Consider the following 24,531-nt stretch of genomic DNA (forward strand, 5'->3'; position numbering starts at 1 on the left):
TGGCTGAAACTGGAGGCCGCCCACCAGCCGGGGCTGACACCCCCCAGCTGTCTCTACCACCGCCTCGGAGCCCTGTTGCTTCAGCCTGCCTGTGGGGCGGAGGGGGGACACCTCTGCCACCTGACTGCCTGCCCCTACAGGGTGGAAAAGGTGGGGTGCTCTGTCTACAAAAATAATCGGCCATTTTACTAAACCACTAAGCAGTTCTGAGCAGAAGAGCTCACTGTTTCATCTCCAGTAGTTGGTAACATGGCAACCTGAATTGCCTGCCACATGTTTGCTCTTAATTTATAATTAACTGAAGGCGGGAACTTTCCTCTCCTGGGTCAATGCTTAGCTAGCCTCGTGTAATGTGGGCATTTCCTGCCAGCATTTCTCATTATGGTCGGATGCCTAAATACTGTGAACATTGGAGAGAGAAGATCAGTAAACATTTTCGTTATCTTTTTCCAGGTTAAATTCAAATACACCTGATTAGGGAGCCGTCTGAGCCTCCTAGGGTCATGACAACTTCATGGTTTCAGAAAGGCTCACATTTAAAGTGTCCGGCCAGCATCAGTGGAAAGAAAAGAAAACTACGATGTGCCCTGAATCTTTCACAGGCACTGACTTCATCCTCCCAATTCTGTAAGGTCAGATTTGTCACCTTTGTCATCTGGAGCTGGTGAGTCGTGAGGGCTGCTCAGCGTGACGTCTCCTGAGAATAGAGGAGCCAGCATTCCACTGCACTGAATTCCCTCTGCCTGGAAGAAATTTAAATCGAATACAGTGTTTAAAGATAAGAATCTTAAGAGGGTTTTAGAGTTTCCTCCCTTGACATATGGGGTAGCCTGAGGATAAAGCACCGACTTTGCAGCCAAATGTGAATTTACATGCTTTTGTTCACTGCTAACTGATCTCCGGCAGGTTACTTCACCTCACATGATATCAATTCCCTTCTAGGAACTTCGGGATAATAACAGTAAAATGACTAAATGATCATTTAGAGACTGGCACCTGCTATGCACTAGAACCCCAGGTACAGTTGGATGGGTCGTGCACTGTACAATCTGTACATCTCCATAGAAGATGCCCAACGAAAGGCCACTTACCTTTGGCTTCCTGGGCTTTGGAAAGGAATTAGAGGGTGCAAGGGCATTTTGATGTTTTTCAAATCACAAAAAGGAAATTTTAAAAAGGAATTTTAAACAGGAAAACAGGCAAGCAAACCTAGTACTCCCTGTTCAAGAAGGCCAGAGGCATATGAGGAGGTCAGAGGAGAGATCCCTTGGCAAGGGGCTGTGTACCCTGGTTGCCTGGCAACAGAGGAGCCCTGGGGGAGGGACTTGGAACGTTTGTCTGTCTCCAGGGCAACTCCCAGCCTCAGCAGCTGCAGTGGGAAGGTGGTGATGGCTGAGGATTCGAAGCCTGAATGTAAGTGGACATCGAGTGTTTCGTGTTTGGTGTTTGATGTTTGATTGCCTAGGAACCCAGCTTCTCTAACCCAGTGTGAAGAATCAAAACCTTTTTTGTGGCTGCAACTCATCTCCTGGATCACCAGGGTTTAGGATTGGATTTGGGGATTGGAAACTTCTCAGAAAATCCAATAATAAAAGGCAGAAAAAGAGGTCGGATGTGTGTGTGTGTGTGTGTGTGTGTGTGTGTGTGTGTGTGTGTGTTTGTGTGTGTGTGAGTGTCTTCTGGGAGGAGGGAGGATGGGGGACATTTCTAGATGCTGTTAGTATGTTCTTTTTTAAAAAACCACATTTCAGGATTTTTTTTAGCACACGGCTCTTCCACAGTCCCGCTAAACAACCACAAACCACTGGAGCTCCACACCGCTGCATACAAAGTGCTTCCCCATCTCTGATTTAGATTCATCTCTCTGGAGGCTGGGTTACTGTGATTTTACAAATGGGGGGCAGACTTCGCCCTGGGTCTTCGGACCCTGAAGCCCTTGCTTTCTCATCACACAGCGCGCATGGAAATGCTGATTGCGATGAATTTGGGACAGAGAGGAAACTTGTTGGATTGAAGCAGTCTGAATTATAAAATATTTTAATGGGATTTTATTACTTCAAAGTGTGTTTGTACTGGCCTCTGTGCATTGGTTAGTGGGCAGGTGAGACCATGGGCTGTGGAAGCAGCTTTCCGGGAGCCGTGCACACCTGATTAACCACCTGTGTCTCAGTGTCCACATCTGCAAAAGGGGATGGTAAGAGCACCTATCTCCTGGGGCCGTGGTGAGGACTAAATGGGCTAGTGCATGTAAAGCGCTTAGGATACCAAATGTAAGTACTCGTTAAATTTGCTATTACTATTACTGCTTCTTCAACAAGGTAATGAGTCTAGTTCAAGGGTGACTGGACCATATTTCTTTTTTTTAATTAATTCATTATTTGTATTTTAATTTTTTAACATCTTTATTGGAGTATAATTGCTTTACAATGGTGTGCCAGTTTCTGCTTTATAACCAAGTGAATCAGCTATACATATACATATATCCCCATATCCCCTCCCTCTTGCGTCTCCCTCCCACCCTCCCTATCCCACCCCTCTAGGTGGTTACAAAGCACCGAGCTGATCTCCCTTTGCTATGCGGCTGCTTCCCCCTAGCTCTCTATTTTACATATGGTAGTGTATATATGTCCATGCCACTCTCTCACTTCATCCCAGCTTCCCCTTCCCCTTCCCCATATCCTCAAGTCCATTCTCTACGTCTGTGTCTTTATTCCTGTCCTGCCCCTAAGTTCTTCAGAAGTGGGCCATATTTCTGAACGTCTTCAAATGTCTCATGGAGACTTTCAGCCAGAACGAGAGCTTCCCTCACATGCACACTGGGATTGGTCTCAGGGATATGGCCCAGTCAACGCACTGCAGGAATGGCCCAACTTAACAAATAAAGGCGAACAGCAGCTGGTGTGAGTGCAAAAGAGTCTTGGAAATGTTCGCTGCTTAAAACGTGATTTTGTAAGTTCTTTGACTATTTCTTCTGCACGCAATTACTCAACATACTAATTGTGGCTCAGAAAACCCTCTTCTTTATAAAGAATATAAATGATCGTGTCAGTCCCCTCCCTGGGCAAGTGTTCTCCACACTAGGAGTGAGAAGAATTTCTAATTGTGCTACTTTAGCTCTTGTCAAGCTCCTGTCTGCTTCCAGGTGTGTTGCCTCCATCGTACTGATCATTCAGACAGTTTTGCACAAAATACCTGTTTCTTTGTGTCCCGTGAGGGTGTCAGTGTTGTTCCCGTGAGGGGTGGGAGGGAAGGAGGTGGGCGCCCAGAGTAGAGCTCATGAGGTTGAGACAGAACATCCAAGCCCACTTTGCTGGAACATCCGTGTTAATGTCCCTGACTCTCAGGAACTGCCCTACAAAATGAAATTCATAAAGTAACTTCATTTCATGTGTAAAAGTACAACTCGGTGGTTGGACATAGAAAAGCATCTCACCTTATTTTTGTATTTCTTAATAAGTACATAATCTGTAAATTAAAAGTAGGAAGAAAAATTAGTTACCAGGCAAATCCCTACCAGGTAAAGTGGGTAGAAGGCCAGAGTCTGTGTTCGGTGCCAGTGAGGCTGAGATGCCTGCATTCCAGCCGTGGGAAGTGCATGGGACAGCGGTGGCAATTCTACGGTCGGTGAGCCCTGGAGGTCATTCTTTCTTTAGTAGGCAAGTAAAGAAACTGAAGTCGTTCTACTCCATAAGGTTGGGAGGTGTCACTGCTTTCTTCCGTTTAGGGTCCCTGGGGGAGGAAGATGGTGGGCTCTGGGTGGTCACCCGTCACCTCTTCTTGCAATGCCTGCTGTCCTTGAAATGCCAGTTCTGTCTAGGGATTTTGCTGCCCCTTCTGCTGGCCACTAGCTTCCGCCACCCTGTCATCACTGTCCCACCCTTCCTATCACAGATCAACTAAACCTACATTCCACTCACTGTCCCAATGTATTAGTTTTCTGCTGCTCCTATAACGAATTACCATAGCGTAAAGCAACACAAATTTATTATCTCCGTTCTGTAGGGCAGAAATCTGGGTGAGCTCAGGTGGCCTCTGTTCAGGGTCTCACCGGGCTGAAAGCAAGGTGCAGGCTGGGCTGCCTTCCTTTCTGGAGGCTCCAGGGCACAAACCCCTTCCAGGATCATCAGGTCATTGGCAGAATCCTGCTCCTTGAGGTTGTAGGACTGAAGTCGCATTCCCTTGCTGGCTGTCTACTGGGTCCACTCCCAGCTCCTAGGGGCCTCTCTCTAGTCTCTGCATCTGGACCCTCCACCTCACAGCTCCCAATGGTCCTGAATCCTTCTCAGGCTTAGAATCACAGAATTCTGCCCTCCCCTTCTGCCACCTCTCTTTTCTGACTTCAGCCAGGGAAAGTTCTCTGCTTTTAGGGATTTATTAGACTGGACCCAGATAATTCAGAAAAATCTCTTTATTTTAAGGTTATAACTTTAATTAAATCTGCAAAGTCCTTTTGTCAGGAGCGTGGCTTAGGAGGTGGGCATCTTTGAGGCACCAATTACTCTGCCTTCCACTCTCAACCAACTTAAGAAAGATAATTGACATAAGATCTCTTTTTCCTTTCTCAGTCAACACTGTAATGTGTGCTTCTTCCACAGCACCTGTATCCTCCCCTATCACAGGTGTTCATATCTTCTTCCTTATCGGACTTTAAGATTCCTGGTGGGACATTTGCTTTATCCCCTAAGAGAGAGAGCACAGTGTGTGGTACAGAATAAAATTTTAAATTATTATTTAAAATTCTGAAAACATTACTTCTTTTCCACATTTATTCATTAAATTAAACAATTACCCCTGATCTTTTCCCAAAGATGCTAGTGTGAATACAACATAGTTCTTTCCCTTGAGGAAATTTAAGAGTCATAGCAGAAGTGTATGGAAACAGTCCCAATGCCGTCTGCTGGGTTCAGGAAAGAAAGATGACAATCTTGAGAGGAGTTTTTAAATATCCTCCAGGTGGATAAGGTGGGGCAGAGCAAAATAGCCAGAAGGAGAGGGTCCACATGGATGGAAAGATGCCCCTTGTAGGCTCTGTTAGGAGTTGGTAGGGGACCACAGAACACAGGGAGGGACTGGGTTGTCTGAAGCCTGGCACCCCACCTGGCCTGGCCTGTTCTCTGAATTCTTGCTAATAACACATTCCAGGATATTTGCTGACTTCAGGATGGAAGTGGGGGAGACGGAGCACAGAAAACACAGGTGGTGTAGGATGTTCTGGAAAGAGACCAACGGGATTTCCATGGGATGCCAGGGTTCCCAGAGTTCAGATAACACAGGACAGTGATTTCTAATAATTTTGATGTTAAAGACCTGTTGCTTCTATTCTGAAAAAGGTGAGTTACTGAAAAACAACACCCCGTGTTTAAAAATATCAAATGCTAATAATGGTTGAAATATCTGTTAATTCAAATCTAGTCCCCCAAACCTATTACTGTATCTGCCTTATCAGTATCTAGTCAAAAAGTTGGTTTGGTTTTACTTAAAGCAAATTTATTCCTTGATCATTTTGTAGCGAATCACATTTTCCATGAGCCCTTTCAGTTTTTTTTTCCCGGGTGTCAGCTTGAGATGGCAGGATACGCAAATCACAATGTTTACAGTTAGAAAAATCATTAAAATATTCATTGCTGAGATAGGACCCTTGGTACTTATCATAAGATCTTGGCAGAGAGAAATGGAATCTGGATTCTCCAAGTCTAGTGACACAAGTCTTCCTGCAAACTGAGGAAAAGAAATTCTAAGTAGCAAACTAATTTTACTAATTAATTTGCTGGTGGCTCTAACTCATTTTTGGAAATAGAATAAACAAAGGAAAACACAACAATTAAGTCATCTCCTCCCATTTTCCAGAAAGAGTGGGTCTAATGTGTGTGACAGTGAATTTTATGTGTCAGCTTAGGTGGGGCTACAGTGCTGGATATTTGGTCAAACATGCTGGATGTTTCTGTTGAGGGTGTTTTTGGATGAGATGAACATTTAAGTAAGGAGCCTTTGAATAAAACAAATTCCCCTCCATAGTGTGGGTGGGCCTCATCTAATCAGTTGAAGATCTTAATAGACTAAAAACTGACCTCCCGCAAGCAAGAGAAAATCCTCCAGCAGGAGTTATTTGGACGTGTACTCTGTCTCCAGCCTGCTACCTACCCTGCAGGTTTTGGACTCTGCAGACTGCATAACTGTGTGAGCCAATTCCTTACAATAAATCTCTGTCTCTATATATTCATCCTGCTGGTTCTGTTTCTCTGGAGAAGCCCAACTTATGCAATGTGTTTTTAGTGCTTTCTTTACGTGTTGGTGTGTTTGATGAATTATGATTATCTGTCTTGAAAACTTGTTCTATTAATGTTTTAACATTTCCTTAAATACAAATGAACTTATTTACAAAACAGAAACAGGCTTGGATTGACATGTACGCACTGCTATATTTAAAGTGGATAACTGTATAGCTCAGGGAACTCGGCTCAATATTATGTAACCTAAATGGGAAAAGAATTTGAAAAAGAATAGATACATGTGTATGTATATGTATACCTGAAGCACTTTGCTGTACGCCTGAAACTATCACAACATTGTTAATCAACTATATTCCAATATAAAATAAAAGGTTAAAAAGAAATTCTGGCTGAAAAAAATTTTTTTAACATTTCTTAATTGGTTTCTTTGAAGTACTAAACTACTTAGCAAGGAAATTCTCAAGCATCCCATTGCTAGAAGTGTTTGCTCCAGGATCCAACCGCACAGGAGGGAAAGGATGATTCTTTTCCACCTGGGACAGTGCAGAGGGAGCCTGGGCTCTGGGCTTGGGGTGGGCAGAGCCCTGGGGTGGCCCAAGTTCCCTGCCCCCTGCTGTACGTGCCCAGCACAGATCCCAGGACTGAACATGAGATGAGCGCTCTGGTTGCACTGTGTCCCATGGCACCAGTGACCTCACGGCAGGGAGAGTGCAGGGTGGGCCTGACCTGATCACATGAGGTCAGTCACAGGGGAGGAGTCAGAGGTCGAGGGCTTGGGAAGTATGCAGAGTGCCCTTGCTGGCTCAGGGATGAAGGTGGCCCGTGTGGCCAGGAAGGTGGGTGGCCCCAGGAGCCAAGAGTGACCCCCGCCAAAGGCCAACTAGGAGGTGGGGACCTCAGTCCAACACCTGCAAGAAACTGGCTTCTGTCACAACAGGACTGAGCCCAGGGTCAGATTCCCCCTCAAAGCCTCCAAGGACCCAGCTAGGCCCACACCCTGATATCCTCGTTGTGATCCTGGAGTGGAAAGCTCAGCCCGCGGGCTGAAGTGCCGACCATGGAGTAGTGAGCTAGTCTGGGGGTGTGAAGCTTCTGGACGTAGGGGGCTTCGTCACACAGCACGAGAGGCTGTTACCCCTCCTCATACCCTCTGGGCCCTCATTTCTTCTCTCAGGTGGCAATGCAGACAATGACATGTCCTGATTTATGGTCCTGCTTTCAGACATGGATTGGCCGGAGGAAGGAGTTTGGTGTGGGTCCCAGAAAGCCCTGCCCTGGCCCCCTTTGCTCGAGCCCTTGTGGAATGAGGGAAGAACCCAACAGTTAGGGTAAAGTTGCTGCATTCAGAAATCAACGCTGCCACTTGTCAGGTGCCGGGACTTGATCACAAAACTCCCCTCGGCTTCCCTGTCACCAAAGGGGCCTAGTTACAGGTGGGCCTGTCGTGTGGATTGAGGGGGTGTGGCAGGTGTGGATATAGGTGAATCCTGGGCCTCTGAGAGCTCAGGCCAGGCCCTCGAGGGCCCCGATGGGCCTGGTTCACTGCCTTGTTCCCAGGGCCCCTCCCAGCTCGGGTAACAAGGCAGTGATACGATGTCTGCTGGTTGATTCCTCCAGCGTTGTCTGGGAAGGTCGTGCACCAGGCCTGCCGCTCCGTGAGCATCTCAGCGACAGCCCAGGAAGAAAGCCCCTCCCCCGTGTCTTGTTGGAGTCTGGGCCTACTCCTGTCCTACCAGAAGCGTTGAGAAGGTGTTCCCTGGACTGCAGTCCTTTGATAAAGCTAGGTGGCCTTTATGGAGTATCTACTCCATCCACGTGCTTGTTTGCCAAAAGCAGCTCCATTTGGTTGGCAGTCGGCCCTTCAGAGTAGGACGGCTCTCCTCATCGTGCAGAGGACGGGGCTGCTTCAGAGAGGTTATATAAGGTCTTTGCACTCACACAGTTAGGAACTGATTCAGAAGGCCGGCGTTTCCCAGTGCCCAAACGGACTCCTACCTCCGGGACCCTTTGTGGAGGGAGCTGGGGCCCCTGTCAACACAGCCACAGGTTTCACTCTGTGTTTCATTTCCTTCCTACACGGGGTGGGGGATGTGTGAACGTCTCATCGGTCATGGATCGGTTTGCTCAGGGACTCCTGAGATGTTTAGTTTTAAGGGAGAAAGAAAACCACCTTTATTTATTCCCTAGCATAGCTCTCTTGAAGCGTCATTAAGAATTATGATCATGCCTTTAGATTTCTCTTCTAGAGCCTTTGCTGAGAGAGTAAGAAATTCCCCGTTGGATCAAAATCCCCTTTTCCTTCTTCCTGGCTTTGCGGGTCCTGGGCTTTCTGATGGCAATTGCCCATCACGTGCCCTGGTTCGCCCTTCGTCTGCAGTCAGACTGGCCTGTACTCTCTCCTCTCTGTATGTGTGGGTCCTGCTCTGGGAGAGGCATATGCTGGCTCAGCCAATACACACAGCCCTCTTACAGCCTCTTTGTGGAGCTAGAGTGGTATCTAACGTTCTTGTCTTTCCTGACCAGTTTACCTAAGGTGGAGGCACTGTGAGACACCAGGTATTAAGACTCTGTGCAATCTAAGGGCACTTCTGAACAAACTCCAGAAAGACCACAGAGATGACGTCTACATGTACACCTCCGGACACCTGAACCCCAGCAAGCTCTACAGGCCTCTGGAGACAATCCTGTATCACTGGCCCAATGCCAACAGGCCCAAGGAGGCAAACGTCTTTGGAGGAGAAAAGCCATCTGACAAGAAGACTAAAAAGACGAAAGGTGCTTTAGCTTATTTTACCATCAACACAGCTGTGGGCCCAAACGATGCCGAGAACACACCACTCTTCAGGTATTTGAACCCTCTGACACATGGTTCCCACACTTCGGAGGAGGATTTGATTCCAAAGAAGGGTTTGAGAGAGGAAGGTTCCCCCGAACGGCCAGAGAGAGAAGAGCTAAGATGGCCCAAGATGAAGGTTCTGAAGTACAAAGAAGTGAAGTCCAGCCGTGAGTGTGCGATGTGCCCCCCAGGCAGGGACGAGTTCCAGTACCTCAGCTCACACTTGGCTGGCATAACAAAAGCAGACAAGTACAGGAAGTTCTTGATTTTCCAGAAACAAGTTCTTGCAAAGCAAGATGTGTTGAAGAGTGACTTCACTGGGAGCAAGGTGGTGACGTGCCATGAAAAGAAGTTGGAGCAGGTGAGGAGGGCAGTTCTGCGATGCTATCGGTACCGGTGTCAGTCCTGGGAGTCTAAAGAGTGTGGGCGGGGCTTCCCTGGTGGCGCAGTGGTTGAGAGTCCGCCTGCCGATGCAGGGGACACGGGTTCGAGCCCTGGTCTGGGAGGGTCCCACATGCCGCGGAGCAACTAAGCCCATGAGCCCCCGCTACTGAGCCTGCCCGTCTGGAGCCTGTGCTCCGCAACAAGAGAAGGCCGCGACCGTGAGAGGCCCGCGCACCGCGATGAAGAGTGGCCCCCGCTCGTCGCAACTAGAGAAAGCCCTCGCACAGAAGCGAAGACCCAACACAGCCAAAAATAAATAAATAAATAAATAAAGATTGTGGGCGGAGGCTGGCTCTCTGACACCTCACTTACTTTCCCAGGTAGGATGGAAAAAGGCTGAGAATATCCCACGCAATGTAGATGGTGACAGGGTGAAATCAAAGAAGGTTAAGTTTGGAAGGTGGTGCCTTGGAGGTGATGTCATAATGGATAGCAATGGATGCTGCAGAGCAGCTACAGTCAAGCAAGTGCCCCTGGGACAGCAGAAGCACCTGAGGAAGAGGTTGGCCTAACTCACCATGGAAGAGTGTGAAGAGAGGGCGAGGAGAGAGTTGAGGATGCAGGTGAAATCCACGTAGGAGCCAAGCGGTCTTTAGAAGGTGGTTTGGCGTCGTGGGACATGCTGCCGTGAGCGACCGAGGGCTGAGAGTGGAGCTTAGTGATGGGAAGGGTGAGGATGCAGGGAAGAGTCTGCATATGAAGTAACCAGTGATGAGATGTTTGGCTGAGGGGACTGAGAGAAAGAGAAGGACCTTGAGGACACTGCAGAGGCAGAGAGTGAATCCCTGATTCACAGGAGGCAAGGCAATAAATCAAGAAAAATCAGGCAAACATAGGTTCTCAGCCCCAGGTAGTTTGGCACTCAGCTCTGCTGAGACCCAACGCTGGGGGGCGGGACCTGTGCCCCCTGATAGAAAGCCCCATGGGGTGTCTGATTCCTCAACCTGAGAAAGTAATCAGAAAGGAAAACGAAGTCATCCTGAAACGGGCTGGTTCTCTTTTTCCTCCAGAAGCTCCAGAAAATATGTGTCTGTGACCCTGAAGAGTTCAACAGACTACAGGTCTTTGGAGAAGTCTTTGAAGATATTTGCAATAGTTCTTTGATATTTGGTGATATCTTGAAAGAAATTAAGGTAAGAGAAACATGCTTTTCCCAGATAACAATTGAGAGCCATGCATGATTTTTTGCACACATGAGCTCAAGCCTCACAGAAATTCTGCCTAGTATCATGGTGTCCATTCTACACATGAGGAAAAACACTCACGGAGACTTGAAGGAATATGCCTACAGACACATGAGTCATAAATGGGTCACGTGAGATAAACACCCAGCTAGCTCACTCCTGAAGCCCATATATATATACTAAAGCTTCCTAATTGTAGATAAACTCTTATAAAAGGCACATATGTAACACAGAAACTTCTATGGTTATGCATATATAATTTTATATGAATCTTTAAGGAGTTTTAAGTTTGTTGTGATTTCATGGTGAAAGTGACCATCATATCATAGCTGAGTTGGAATTAGGTTGCTTGTGGAATCTGCTATTGTCCAAGTCCCCAAAACAGGCAAGGCTTAAAAGCAGGGTGTGGTGGTCTGCCCTCCAGAGAACATCTCCATCTCTGGAAGGTCAGTAGGACCCCAATCCACAGAGCATCCTAGTGGCAGGAGGTCATATGTTGTACATGTGTCAAGGTATTTTGTGATTCTATCCTGAAGTCCTCAATAGTTAATATTCAAATATGCTTTAAAGATGGTGAGATTTTGTACATTTTAGTATGTATACTATTTAATATATTGCGGGGGCATTCTTACATTTTTTAAAACGATCTGAACTGGCATCCTTAGCCTCCATTTTATTTACATATGCAAAGAATATTACATTGTACTGTAATCTCATAACACGTTTCCAATGGATCTTTCTTCTCTCCTTTCTCCCTTGCTTCCTTTCTTCCTTCTTTCTTTTCTTCTCTTTTTTGCTTTCTATAGGATGAATATGAACTCTACATGTTATTACTTCTGAAGACCCAGCCCACAGAACGGTATAAGGTAACAATCAATCATGCAAGTCTTAAGTAGAACCTATTTCTTCATATTTCCTGAGCCCTGGAAACTTGTCTGAATCAAAGAAGCCCCATTTGTGCCTCCATAATTTAGAACAGCTGACGCTTTTAATACGAATTGGCTTTATACTCATGAAGGACACTCCAGGTAAAGGCAACAGTGAGGGATGGGCGGGGTAGGCACACACGTTTCTTGCTTTTTGCGGTATCTCTGGCCACCAGTTCTCCATGATCTCTGCAGGCCTGTCCTTCTGTAACCCAGTCCTCGCGTGTCTGCTTCTCTCAGAATCGGCCCTCTCTCTCTCCTCACTCTCTGCTGGTAGATGAGATCCCTTACACTGATGGCTCCTGGCTTTGAATGCATCACCCCAATCTTTCCTGTGAGTTCCAGATTACAGTGTATCCAGCCAGTGTCCCCTGGAGGCTGACACTTACGTGTCTGAGTCGGCAGGTTACAGACCTTAAAATGGGGAGATTATCTTGAAGTAACTGGGTGGGCCCAATCTAATCACATGAGCCCTTTAAAAGCAGAGAACTTTCCCTGGCTGAAGTCAGAAGGGAGAGGTGGCAGAAGGGGAAGTCAGAGTTCTGTGATTCTAAGCCTGAGAAGAATTCAGGACCACTGGGAGCTGTGAGGTGGAGGGTCCAGATGCAGGGACTAGAGAGAGGCCCCTAGGAGCTGAGAGTGGACCCTGCTGACAGCCGGCAAGGGAATGGGACTTCAGTCCTACAACCTCGAGGCACCGGATTCTGCCAATGACCTGGATGATCATGGAAAGAGTTTGTGCTCTGGAGCTCCAGAAGGGAAGGCAAGTGCAGCCTGCACCTTGATTTCAGCCCAGTGAGACCCTGAGCAGAGTCCAAACGCCACTCAGATTTCTGCCCTACAGAACAGAGATAATAAATTTGTGTTATGACACTAAGTTTGTGGTAATTTGTTATGACAGCAAAATGAAAGTAAGAAAATGTCCCACAAACATCTCCAGTTTCCGACACTGTTGTTAAGCTGCTCGTTACTGAATATTTACTGCCATAGTTCGTGTGTGGTCCTTGTCTCCTGATGCCTCACCAGCTCCTTCCAAACTGCACATTCTGCATTTTCCCAATGAGGTGAGATAGTGTCTACCTGGAAGCTGGGTGACCTCTTGGCAAATAAGGTTTGTGCAGATGTAATCAAGTTCAGATGCGGTCATTAGGGTGGGTCCTAATCCAATGACAGGTGTTCTCAGAGGAAGAGGGAAGTTTGGACACAGACACAGCACGCAAGTTGGAAGCAGAGATGGGACTCTCTGGAGTCCCAAACCGTGGAGTAGCTATAGATGTTAATGGTTTGGGAATATAGAGGGTGCTACGTTAGTAATTACTGGAAAGCATGTACAGTTGTTACCCTCAGGGGAGAGCGAGCAGCCCACATAAACTGTGGCTACCTCCTCTCACTGTGCCAACTTCCAGGGGTTCCCTCTAGGCTTAAGCCACATCTGTGGATGCTTAATAAGGAAGATGGACTACAGGAATGATGTTATCACTTACAAAACTAAGAGGTATAGCACTGTAGCTAGGATGACTTTTGACATTTTCAATCAAGTTTAAAAATTCTATCTTATAAATTGGGAAGAAGAATGTCTTACTTTGTCTATGAAAAAAAAAAAATCACAGCCTCATAAGGAAGTCCGTTCTAACTTAGCTCTTAATCGAAAATCACATGTTTGCATGGTGTTCTTTGTTTTGAGCTTTTCGTGCTTCAGAAAAAAAGCTTTTGTTTGGCAGGAATCAGCAATGGCTCCAGCTGGGGGTCTACCCTGTTCTTTACTTATTGAGGTTAAGTCACAAAGGAACATATATATGCCCATATCCCAATCAAACACCAGAATGAAGAATTCCCCAGGGCATCAGGGCACTAGATCCTTCCTTCTGCTTCTGGAAACTTGGCAGCCCGTCACTTAAGAAGGCAGAGACCTTTGTTTCACCACATTTGAGAAGCATCACTTTATATCCAGATATAGCCATCGAGTTCCTATCGTTTCTCACTAATTAGAAAAACAATTGCAGTCCTGATAATAATGCCCTGGAAGCACTTTATTCATCACCTTCCTTCCCCCACACAAACCAAAAAAATATATACCTTACCCAGATCTTCACGTAGCTATCTATCCCTCCTCTGATATTCCTCCCTCCCTTCCGTCCTCCCTATTTACCTATTTTGACTAGAATTTGTATTTTGACTCAGGACATCTTGAACACACTGTATTAACAGAAAAAGGAAAATGCTCACCCTTGCTTTGTGTTTGTCTCACCTGTTACGGCCTCATTCTGCCCAGACTTTGCTGACTCACATCCAGGGGCTGGAGACGAGGAGGGTGAGGACCGCAGATGTCGACCAGGCCAGGGAGGAGCTGAGGGCGCTCGTGATGGCCATCAAAGCAGCCCTGGACCGTAATGACAAGTGAGGGTTGATCTATGCTGGGATTACACTTATTTTACAATGTCTTAAAACCACGTGACAAGCATATTTTACACTTTTTGCTGCCTTGTTGGGTGTGGTACCCTGCCTTTATCAACACCAACCTGGTCGCCGGGTGTCTTGCACAAACCGTCACACACGTGACTAGGATGTTCTACTAAATCTGGTGTTTCTATGAGGAGTTTGGGGAGGTTTCTGAAGGAATCTCAGGCCATCTTCAGTTGTCCCCTGAGGATTTATTGTTGGCTGAGTATGCTGCAAATTCAAGATAGCTTTTAAGAACGCCCTAGTTATTTTTTTAACTTAGAAAATCTTTTAACCTCTGTGATTAGTCTTTCAGGGTGAAACCACAATCTGATAGGGTATAATTTTTTTAAAGAATTAAAAAAAAGATGAAAGTAAATCTGACACACTCATAATATGCTCAAGCAAACAAAACAAGAAACAAAAACCCAAAATCAAAACTCTTCCTTCAGTGCAACTAAAAGACAGAAAGTGTCCTAATTTCAAAATACCTGAAAATAGAAAATAAACATTCTGTGCCAGTGAAACATTATCTACTCTCTTTCTGCAAAACTTGGTGAAAGCAAGGTCAGTCTGGGGCAGAGAGAAGAATGGAGTTAGTAGAAATCCTAAAATTGTCTTAAAAGCACTGTGTGAGAGAGAGTGAGCCACCCAAAGTGAGAATACCGCACAGGTTACTGGGAGGTCCACCAGAGCACTGACTCAAAAGAAGGGGACATAAAAGTGGGTGTGGAAGCAAGGAAACAATTCTGAGATGATGATATGGGTGAGAAGAGGGTTAAGAGGAAGTGATCAGCATACTTGGAAGAGAAAAGTTAGCAAGGGAGAGAAATTTAGAACCCCTTAAGAGAAGAAAATCAAAGGGCACACAACCCCTCCCACTACTGTTTTTCCGTCTCTTCAAAAAAAAAAAAAAAAGGAAACAAAACAAAATAAAACCCCAACAACAGTATAATTTGCTCTGACAGAAAAGTGTCTTCTTGAATTAAGAATCTCACAAACTAGGAGCCCTAACCATCAAAATGCAGAGTCTGTGTCCACACAGCTGACTCTAAAAAGAAAACAGAAAATAAGGACCCATATGATTTAGCTGATGAAAATCCCTAGCATCTGACAACAACAACAAACAGCTGGAGAAGAAAACTGTGCCACAGCCCTGCAAACTAAACCACATATTCTCAAAAGAGCATTTCAGGGTATAAAAACAACCTTGCATCATAAATTTAAAACCTAAACACAGAAATCAACAGCAGCAAAAAAGGAGGCCATGAAACAAGATTTGACAACTGAGGAAAGATAGTGAAAAAGTCAAAATTATATTATAGATCAAGACTAAACTAGGACATGTCCAGGGAGGAATTTTTTTGAATGAAAATGTAACAAGGGGCATTAGACAAAAGCAAGAAACAATCAAGAGAATTAAAACGTGATAAATAAAGTAAAAGAGTCGGAGAAAAAGTGGTTGAAATAAAAGACAGGCAAAGAAGATCCAACTTATATGTAATGGAAGTCCCCAGGAAGAAAAACAAAGCAGTGAAATAGAAACATAAGTAAATTTAGAACTGTAACACATTAAAAGTTTTTTTTAAAATTTAATTTTGGCTGCATTTTGTCTTCGTTGCTGTGTGCACGCTTTCTCTAGTTGTGGTGAGTGGGGGCTACTCTTCATTGCAGTGCATGGGCTTCTCATTGCGGTGGCTTCTCTTGTTGTGGAGCACTGGGTCTAGGCATGTGGGCTTTAGTAGTTGTGGCACGCAGGCTCAGTAGTTGCAGCACGTGGGCCCTAGAGCACATGGGCTCAGTAGTTGTGGTGCATGGGCTTAGCTGCTCTGCAGCATGTGGGATCTTCCCGGACCAGGGATCGAACCTGTGTCCCCTGCATTGGCAGGCAGATTCTTAAACACTGCATCACCAGGGAAGTCTCATATAACACAACACATCAAAAATTTGTGGAGACTGAGCCCTCTGAAATACATATTGAAAAGGTTTTCACCATTATTATTAACCCACTTAACCTTAATTTCTTAAACTTGGAGTCATAATACTTTTCTATTTCTTTTAGTCTGTCATAAAATGAGTTAATGCGTACGAAAATCTTAAACCATCAAAAAAAGCCCATTGTAGAAAAGGCAGTGTTAAAACATTTGTGGCGCTGATGTTTTTCACCAAATCACAGCGTTTCCCTCAGTATATGCAAGACTTATTTGATTCCTTTTTCTCTCTAAATCTATTAGAGATAGTCAGTGTAGTTTATTTTGAACGAGGAAGAAGATACAAAGAGATAACAAAGGTTTTATTTCCTCCTTTTAAAATTTCTTGTGTTTTATTTTTAGTTTAAATATAGTGGAATTTGTAAATTGTATCTATGGGATACAATCATAATTAACAGGGAAAATGCAACATGTATTCCAATATCGGTAGGATTTTTCCATTATTGGACTCATTGTTTCATTATTGGCTTCAGAGTGTAAAATGCTAGGCTTTTTACCCCCTTGCTTCTTAAAAATTCAAGTCACAAAGTAATATCAATAAATGCTGTAAGACCAGCTCCTTTACCAGTGGCTTAGGCAATCTTGGTAAGAAAGTATTCTTCTGTTTATTGAACTTGACTGATCCAGGCTCTCATACATCTTCAAATCACCTTTTTTGTTAGAAACTAAGAAGATCTGTTCTTATTTCTCAATTTTAGGACTGTTGTATAAAATAGACAAAAGGAAAATGGTACAAACAGCGTTCTAATACATCACTATGTTTTCTCACCAAACCGTAGACTCAGAAGTGAATTGGAGCTGGAGTGCATGTTGCTGCAATCCACTAAGAAGAGATCAGGTGAGTGACCGTGTGATTGATCTTCTGACGTGACTTTTGCTGTGACCTTCGGGTGAGGAATCTTCAAACCTTGTCCACTGTTCATGGTCTCTTCTGTTAGTTGTTTGAAAGGGTTTTTCAGAGAGATTATTACGTTTTATTCCTTTTTTTCCCCATCAAGTTCTTTAGAAATTCAGTAAGTTTTCATTTTATCTGAAGTGGTTTAAATGAAATACTTTAAAGACACAAGGAAGCAGTTGATTTCCTTAAGAGATTATGTCACGGCCAAGATCATTATCCCAGTTTCTGCTGTTTTGGGCACTTTTGGTTATTGAGTTTCTCTGTAACAAGAGACGACTTGTGTGCATTTCATTTTCCGCCAGGATCTTTGTGGGTTTTAGTGGAACATTGCATGAATTCAGGACCTTATGTAGCAAGAATTAGGTCAAGCTTTGACCAAGATATTTGGAATAGATTCTAGGAAAATTGACCAAATGATATAAATATGAGAGTCAGCTCCCTCGAGGAAGTGCTGAAGGACTAAACGCTGTTGATTTTAGAGAAAGTGTCTTGAAATATATAATCGTTTGTAGGGGCGGGGGGCAGACAGTGAACACTTCAGCGCAACCAAGTGAGATGGAAATAGAGGAAGCGGGGCCGTGGCCTGTGGTTTCCAGGGTAACAGCAAGGAAGACAGCTCAGCCTGGTTTTCACAACCTTTACATCTTTATTCCTGGATCAGAGGAGTCAGCTTTTCCAGACAACAATGAGTGTCTGTCCAGGTCTGGGGTGCCCTCTCTTGCAGACGGTCCTCAACCTGCCCATCACAGCGACCCACTCACATGGCTGTCATTTGAACTGGTTTCATCTCAGCTGCTGCCTGTTCACTGGGGACAGTGACAGTGCTTTCCTCAGTCGTTAGGAGGATTCAGCCTGATGACCCGTGTGAGGCAAGAGCACAGGGCCAGGGCCTGGCACAGCGGAGTTGCTCTGCCTGTCAGCTCCTTCTCGTATCATTATTACATGTGAACAGGAACACGCAGGTCACGGGAAATTAATTACATTTTGTGAACATTTAGGAAGTAAGATAAAATACTTTAAAGATATTAAAAATTTTTTAAGATATTTAAACATAAACTATTTTAAAGATATTAAAAATTATCTCAAAATTAGATACGCAACTTAGAGTTTGATTAAATAACCAAAATAAGTTCAGTTAAGTATGCTGCCCATTAATCTTTACTGTTTACGTTTACGACTCACTCAAATGTCATTTTTCCTCCAGGTTTGTTCCACACTAACTCATCCTGGAATCACTTTTCTCCTCTCAGCATTTCTGAGGTTGTTCTCACAAGTCTAACCTGTTTTGAGACTGGTTTTGAGAAGAAATCTGGTGTCCTGTATTCTTCCTCCTTTATTCTTTTTCTAAAGTTTTTTCATTCGCAAGCCTTCTCCAACCATACACATTTTCTGTGGAATTCCCCCCATTTTGATACGACAGTCTTCCTCTTTAGGTAAAAAAGAGGAACAGTTGGGTCACACTCCTTTTGGCTTCTTTGCTGACAGTCAATTGTTTCAGGTGAAACCCTCAGGTTAGATCAAGGTGGGGATCAAAGACTTTATTCTGTAGTATCTCTCAGAGTTCGTGTAGGGGCTTAATGACTGTTTCTGCTCTGTTAGCTCATCATGTATCAAAACTTACCTTCCCACTTTTCCCTTCTTCCAAATTTGGCAAGTTTGAATGACGGCAATGACTTGGGTCCTGCTTACCTATGTATAAGTAGGCATGATCGCTCTTTCTGCCTTTTTTCCTGTCAAAAAGGAGTAGTCATTCTTTCTCAAAAAATTAAAACCTCCCACTCATCAGAATCTAGCTGTGCTGCTTGAAAACAAAGCAGCCTTAGCAGTGAGTTACTCTCTGTCTCCACCGCCTCTCTGTACTCCTTGAATACTGATATTGATTGGAGCCCAGCATGTTTTTGGTTCAATCCACATGTCTTTGATTCTAAATCTCTTCCCTGCTAAAATACATTTTTAGGCTTAAGATCTATATATGCCACTGCCTACTGGACATGGCACGTGAGTGTCAGCTCAACAAGTCCAAGGTTGGGTTCGCTCTCTCTCTGAATCTGCATGTCCTTGGAAATTTCAATGAGTGGCATCTCCAAACGCATGGCAGCTCAAGTCAGAACACCACTGGCAGGCGTCTTCACTCTCCTCCCTGTGGCCGTGGCCAAGTTGGGTTTAAACCCAGCTCTTTCTTACCTCTCTGCTGCACCGAGCTCATTATTCCCTTCCCACCACATCTGCTCTTAGCTATGGCCAAGCTGAAACCTAGGGGTTATTTTGGTATCTACTCCTCTACATCCTGATCATGGCAACTACCAGTTGTATTTCCTAAGTCGTCCCCCTCCACTTCTCTTTATGCCCCAGGTTCTATCATGATCCGATGGTTCGAATGACCGCAGTAGCTTCCTAACTGGCTGTCCAGATTGGAGTCTTGCCTTTGTCACTTTTGATACCGTAGACAGAGTGACCATGGTTGACAGTGCTTCCTCCCAGCCTAAAAGCCTTCAAGTCAGGTTTGACTGATTTCTTCACACAGGTTAGAAGACCTTTTCCGATCTGCCCGCTGTTCCTTTCTAGTGTCATTTCTTCACGTCTCTCACCGGTCCTGCAGTGCCCCCAGCCTACTGTGTAACTTTCCTTTTACTGAATGTGCCAAATTCTGCCCTTCCGCCTCCTCCCCACACCCTCCCGCTTGTCTGACTGCTGTTCATCATCCTGGTCTCAGCTTAGTCACACGTCTCTGGTAAAGTCATCCATCCACGCATCTTCCCCACACTGTGTTAGGCACTCAATAAATAGTCATCAATTACATAAATGAATTAAAGGAGTAATCCCCCCATTCTTGGATCAGATAATTTTTTCCTTTTATCTCAGTTGCTATGCCTTTACTCTTTGTATTTTTAATAGGAAAAGATTCACAACATAGAAAAATATATAGATACCAAGGCAATGAAATACATATACTTAACTTGGATCAGATAACTTTTATGGATGTGCTTGAAGTTTCAGTTACATTATAGTTTATAACTATATGCAACATACATAATATTGTTAATACATAATGTTATTAATAAGGACTAAGGTATTAAACATAGAATACTTTGCTTTTATAAAATATTCCAGAATCACCTGAGAAAAATGTAATGAAGGAGGAGCACCTTACTCTTATTGAGAAGGTTGAAAAAAAGAGGTGTGAAGTGCTTAATAAATGGGATGAAATTCAAGCTCTTGAAAGAGAAATTAAAACAACTTTGGTTCATACTGGAATTTTGCATATCACCGAGAATAAGATTAAAAGCTTAGAGGTATGCAAATTGTTTATTTGAATGTTTACATTGTTCTTTTGCTGGAAGACCTTGGCAAACACATGAAGCGTTTTGATTTTGCAATAGGGAAAAAAAAATAACATAACATTTGGTCCAAACATATTTTCATTTCAAAACACTTATAGCAAATGATTAGAATAATTAAGACATACAGCTAAAACAACAAAAATGAAGGTGATAAAAATTCTGTACAGCTCTGTTAAGGGTCAAATTGGATCTCTTTCAGGTCAGTTGACATCTCTTAAAACTTAACAATTTTGTATAGAAAATGTTTATCATAAAAATTACTCCCATCATTCAGTGTCTAATATATGCTATGTAGTTTAATCTGAAGCCCAAAGAGGCTAAGTGACCTGCCCAACTTGACACAGAATACAGGTGGCAAAGCTGGGATTCAGTTTAATTCTTCTGGGCCCCAAAGTCCTTACACTTACTATTGAGCCACGTAGACTCCATACAAGTTGTACAGTTATGCTGGAAGATAGGATTAGTTACTGCCATTGAGGGTCTACTATATTAGACTTTATCAATTGTTGCTAACCATTTTCTTGATAAACAATAAAATATAAATTATGATCTATGTTTTGAAATGCTCTGATGCCCAAATTTTTAATGTTATGACCTAAATTTTATTTATGCAGAATCTAACTCAATACAACTTCTACTTAAAGAATTTATAAGTGATATTTGAATATTCTTTTTCTCCTGGTTATAGAGTTACATATATTTTCCCAGTACTACCTTTTTTTCTTTTTAAGTCAAATTATAAAGTGTATAGGAAGGTGGGGGTGGTCTAAACCTGTTTTGATTTCTCTCTCTCTATTTTAAAATAATCTGTTCAGATTTCCTTCTGTGTTTTCATTTAGAGTCTGCCCCTTCCTTTTTAAACTAAAACTGTCTTGAGAAGAAACACTCATTTATAGTTGAATTTTTAAACAGTGAAAACGAGTTGTAGCTTTATGTATTGTGAGCATGTTATAATGCAAAATCATGTAAACTTTTCTTTCATAATTAAGACCCCTTTTAAATGGATTGAACCTAGGAAATAGAAGATTCCCTATAATGATTCCATATCAGTAACTTATAATACTTTAAATATTTATTATTTATATTTGGCTCCTTAATTCAAATACTGGAGGGTACAATAGAATTGCATTTATTATCCTATTAAGTAACTGGTATCTGGATCTGGATTCGAAATGTTATTTCTAACCAGAAGAAAAAATAACTAAACATATCACGGATTTACAATGCACAGATATTGCTGTAAACAATACAAAAACACTATTTCATTTAATTCCCAACAACCCTAAGAGATAGATGCTGTTAGTAACCCTCTTTTTCAGATAGGGAAACCAAGGCACAGGTATACTAAGTAACTTGATTAAGCTCACGGCATCAAGTAGTAGAGTTAGGATTTAAAGTCAGCCCGACGTCTTAATTACACATTATCCAGCCTCAAGATGCAATTGCGAATCCTTTTCAATATGGTGGATATCTGGAAGAGCAGATATCCTTTCTTCATCGTTATTTTGTTCACAGTTATCTTGGATATCGTCATTTACAGTATTAACTGATTTTTCAGTTTCAGAAATAATACTCTTGGTGTTTTTATTGTGCTTCTAATGAATTAGAAATTCATTAGGGAAGAAGTGGCAGCTTTACAATGTGAGCACTCCATCTAGGATCATTTTGTATTTGTTTATTTTAATGCATTGGTCTTAAATATGTTTTGTTACTTTCGTTCTTGCGACGTTTTGGTATCTGTTACTATTGTGAATGGCAACTCAAAATTTTGTTTCTTAACATTACAGTTTATAATCAGTTAACACTGATATTATGTGACTTATTGCTGTTTGTATTTTTATATTGTATCTGGCTATCTTAAAAATTCCATTATTAGCTCTGATAAATGAGTAACTCTTCTACTCTGGAACTTCCCTAAGCTTCTCCAGTTTTTTGCAACACCAGCTTCCACCTTCTCTAGTTTTTGACCCAGAGGGCCAGGATCTTTCTCTCTTAATAAATGTCCTTCAAGTCATGCTTTGTTTATTCATTGTTTTTAAGTGGTGTGCTGTTGAATACTTTTGAAATTAGAATAACAGCATCCACATAATACTTTTTGTTCCATAAATGGGGAAAAATATTTAACAAATATTCTTAACCAAGTATCTTTCTTTTCAAACCATTGTTCCTTCAGACTGAAACTATAAATTTGGAGACAGCAAATAAAATTTTAAAGAAGAAAATACAAGTAAGTTTGTGCGAATCTATGTTTTTCAATAAAAATATTCCCCCTAGTGCCTTCTTGTACTATGTCTTAAACCAAATATGAAAGTATATGCATAATCTTTCTAAATGATAACTTTCTCTCATGCCAGGAATATCTCGCTATGCGGACATTAGCTTAAAACTGGACAGGTGTAAACTAATGTATTAATGAAAAGAAAAGCATTCTTTTTTTAATAGTTGAATGTGTCAATCAGAATTGACCATTTCTCTAACCCCTCTGCACATAAAAATTAATTGTAATAAGTTTATTTGGTGACAAGGAATGTAATGAACCGGCTCCCTTAATGACTTTCCAGGATAGCCCTCCGAAATACACGGTAACAACCTGTTGTTTCGTAGATGGTAGTGCTGCCTTGATTAACATATGTATTATATACAGTATGAAGTAGTATCTATGCCTGATTCTAGAAGTGGTAATGCATGTGGATGTAATCGCCAACGTCACCGCCATTACCAATGAGCAGTATCATGCATTATACGTGACCAAGTGATTTCTGATTCTTGGTAGTTTGTTGAAAACCACGTGAAGCGGATCATGGGGAAGAGCAAGCTGAGTGAGGGGGAACAACAGTGAGTACTGATGCCCTGGTAAAGGAACTGTCATTATAATCTGATGTTGAAACTATCAAGATCGTCCATTTACAACTAGGTTACACTGGACGGTACTTTTGAAGTGTTTGCATTCCTGAGTGTTAACTTCACACATGCATGCCACACATCCTTTCCAGTGCTTAAGAATGCTTAGTCCAAGATTTCAAGCTCCACTGTATATATTATTCAGCAATCTAGAAATAAATTCTTTGGACAAAGCTGATGAATTGAGGGTGAATCCTCATGGACAGGGATCAGGAAGGTGGGGAGACGTGTGGCTCCGAATGGCTTCTTTTCTCAAATTATATGGCTTTCAGTGATACTAAATCTTTGAAACAACCTATGCAGGTATGATTCTGAAATTTTTAATTTAAAAATAAAACGCTGATTTGTATTATCTGTTACACACGTTTAGATTTTATAGAGTTAATTTTCGTTTGAGTTGGTACCATAGTTTAAATCTCAGGATTTGGAAAGGCTGGGAAAACCTTTGATGGTTTAAATATGGAAAGAGTTTATTGTATCAACAAGTAAAAAGACGTTTAGTTGTTGGTGGCGTAGGTTCAATGAAATCATCAAGGAACCAGGGTTCTTCTCTCTTCCTTCCCTGCTTTCCTTAAGGATGGTTTTCCTCCTCAGGGCCTCAGCGTGGCTGTCTTCAGGCACTGGGTCCGTGTCCCATGTGGGAAGAAAGGGGAAAGTACAGGACAGATGGCAAAGAGCGTCTCATTATGAGCTTATTCTGTTGTATTTAGGAAGGAAATCCCCTCCCAGGGACTTCCACCGTATCTCACTGGCCAGCACCACATCCCAAGGCCACCTTTAGCTGCAAAGGAGTCAGAAAATAGAATCGTTCCACTTGCCAGTTTACATGGCAGAGAGAGGAGAAAAGGTGTTAGTATGGGTGTTGACTGAGCCACACAGGTAGATCCAGGCTCTGTGAAGCCTTGTATTATCCTCAAAGGAAAAGAATATAGAAGTACAAATACAAAAGAGGGAAGATTCCTTCCATAGTCTTGGCAGTGAGAATGAACTGACCTGACGTTTAAACATCATTATCGTCAAGGTAAATCTACCTCTGCTGCCACACCCTACTTAGCCTGGAAAATGTTGCAGGGGACTGTGCCCCTATGTAGAGAGAGAAACTTTGCTACATTCAAGGCCAAAAGTCTATTACAAATATCCTCTGAAAGAAAGTGGAGGGTTGCAAAGTCTTACTCTAAGTTTTTGAGTAAATGTGTCCTAAATAGATGTTTATTTTGAAATTTTCTTTTATGCTTCATGTACTTTTTTCTAACCCATTGTACTCATTTGTTTTGTATTTTAAGGAACCTTTGGGAATTTATTAATGAATTTGTAAAATTAAAACAGACAGATAACTCTTAA

At 42.8% G+C, this 24,531-nt stretch overlaps 1 protein-coding gene across 1 annotated transcript; it reads left to right on the forward strand.

Annotated features, from left to right (window-relative positions):
• Nucleotides 1–1,388: 1,388 nt before the first annotated feature.
• On the forward strand, nt 1,389–24,531 carry CUNH6orf118 (chromosome unknown C6orf118 homolog). Its single transcript, XM_024763627.1, has 10 exons — nt 1,389–1,413; nt 8,754–9,427; nt 10,521–10,643; nt 11,501–11,560; nt 13,893–14,017; nt 16,830–16,888; nt 20,060–20,241; nt 22,463–22,516; nt 23,063–23,124; nt 24,474–24,531. The coding sequence occupies exons 1-10, from the start codon at nt 1,389–1,391 to the stop codon at nt 24,529–24,531; spliced, it is 1,422 nt and encodes a 473-aa protein (XP_024619395.1).

This window comes from Neophocaena asiaeorientalis, unplaced genomic scaffold (genome assembly GCF_003031525.2).
Source record: "Neophocaena asiaeorientalis asiaeorientalis breed wild unplaced genomic scaffold, Neophocaena_asiaeorientalis_V1.1 scaffold704, whole genome shotgun sequence".
NCBI classification, from domain to species: Eukaryota; Metazoa; Chordata; class Mammalia; order Artiodactyla; family Phocoenidae; genus Neophocaena; species Neophocaena asiaeorientalis.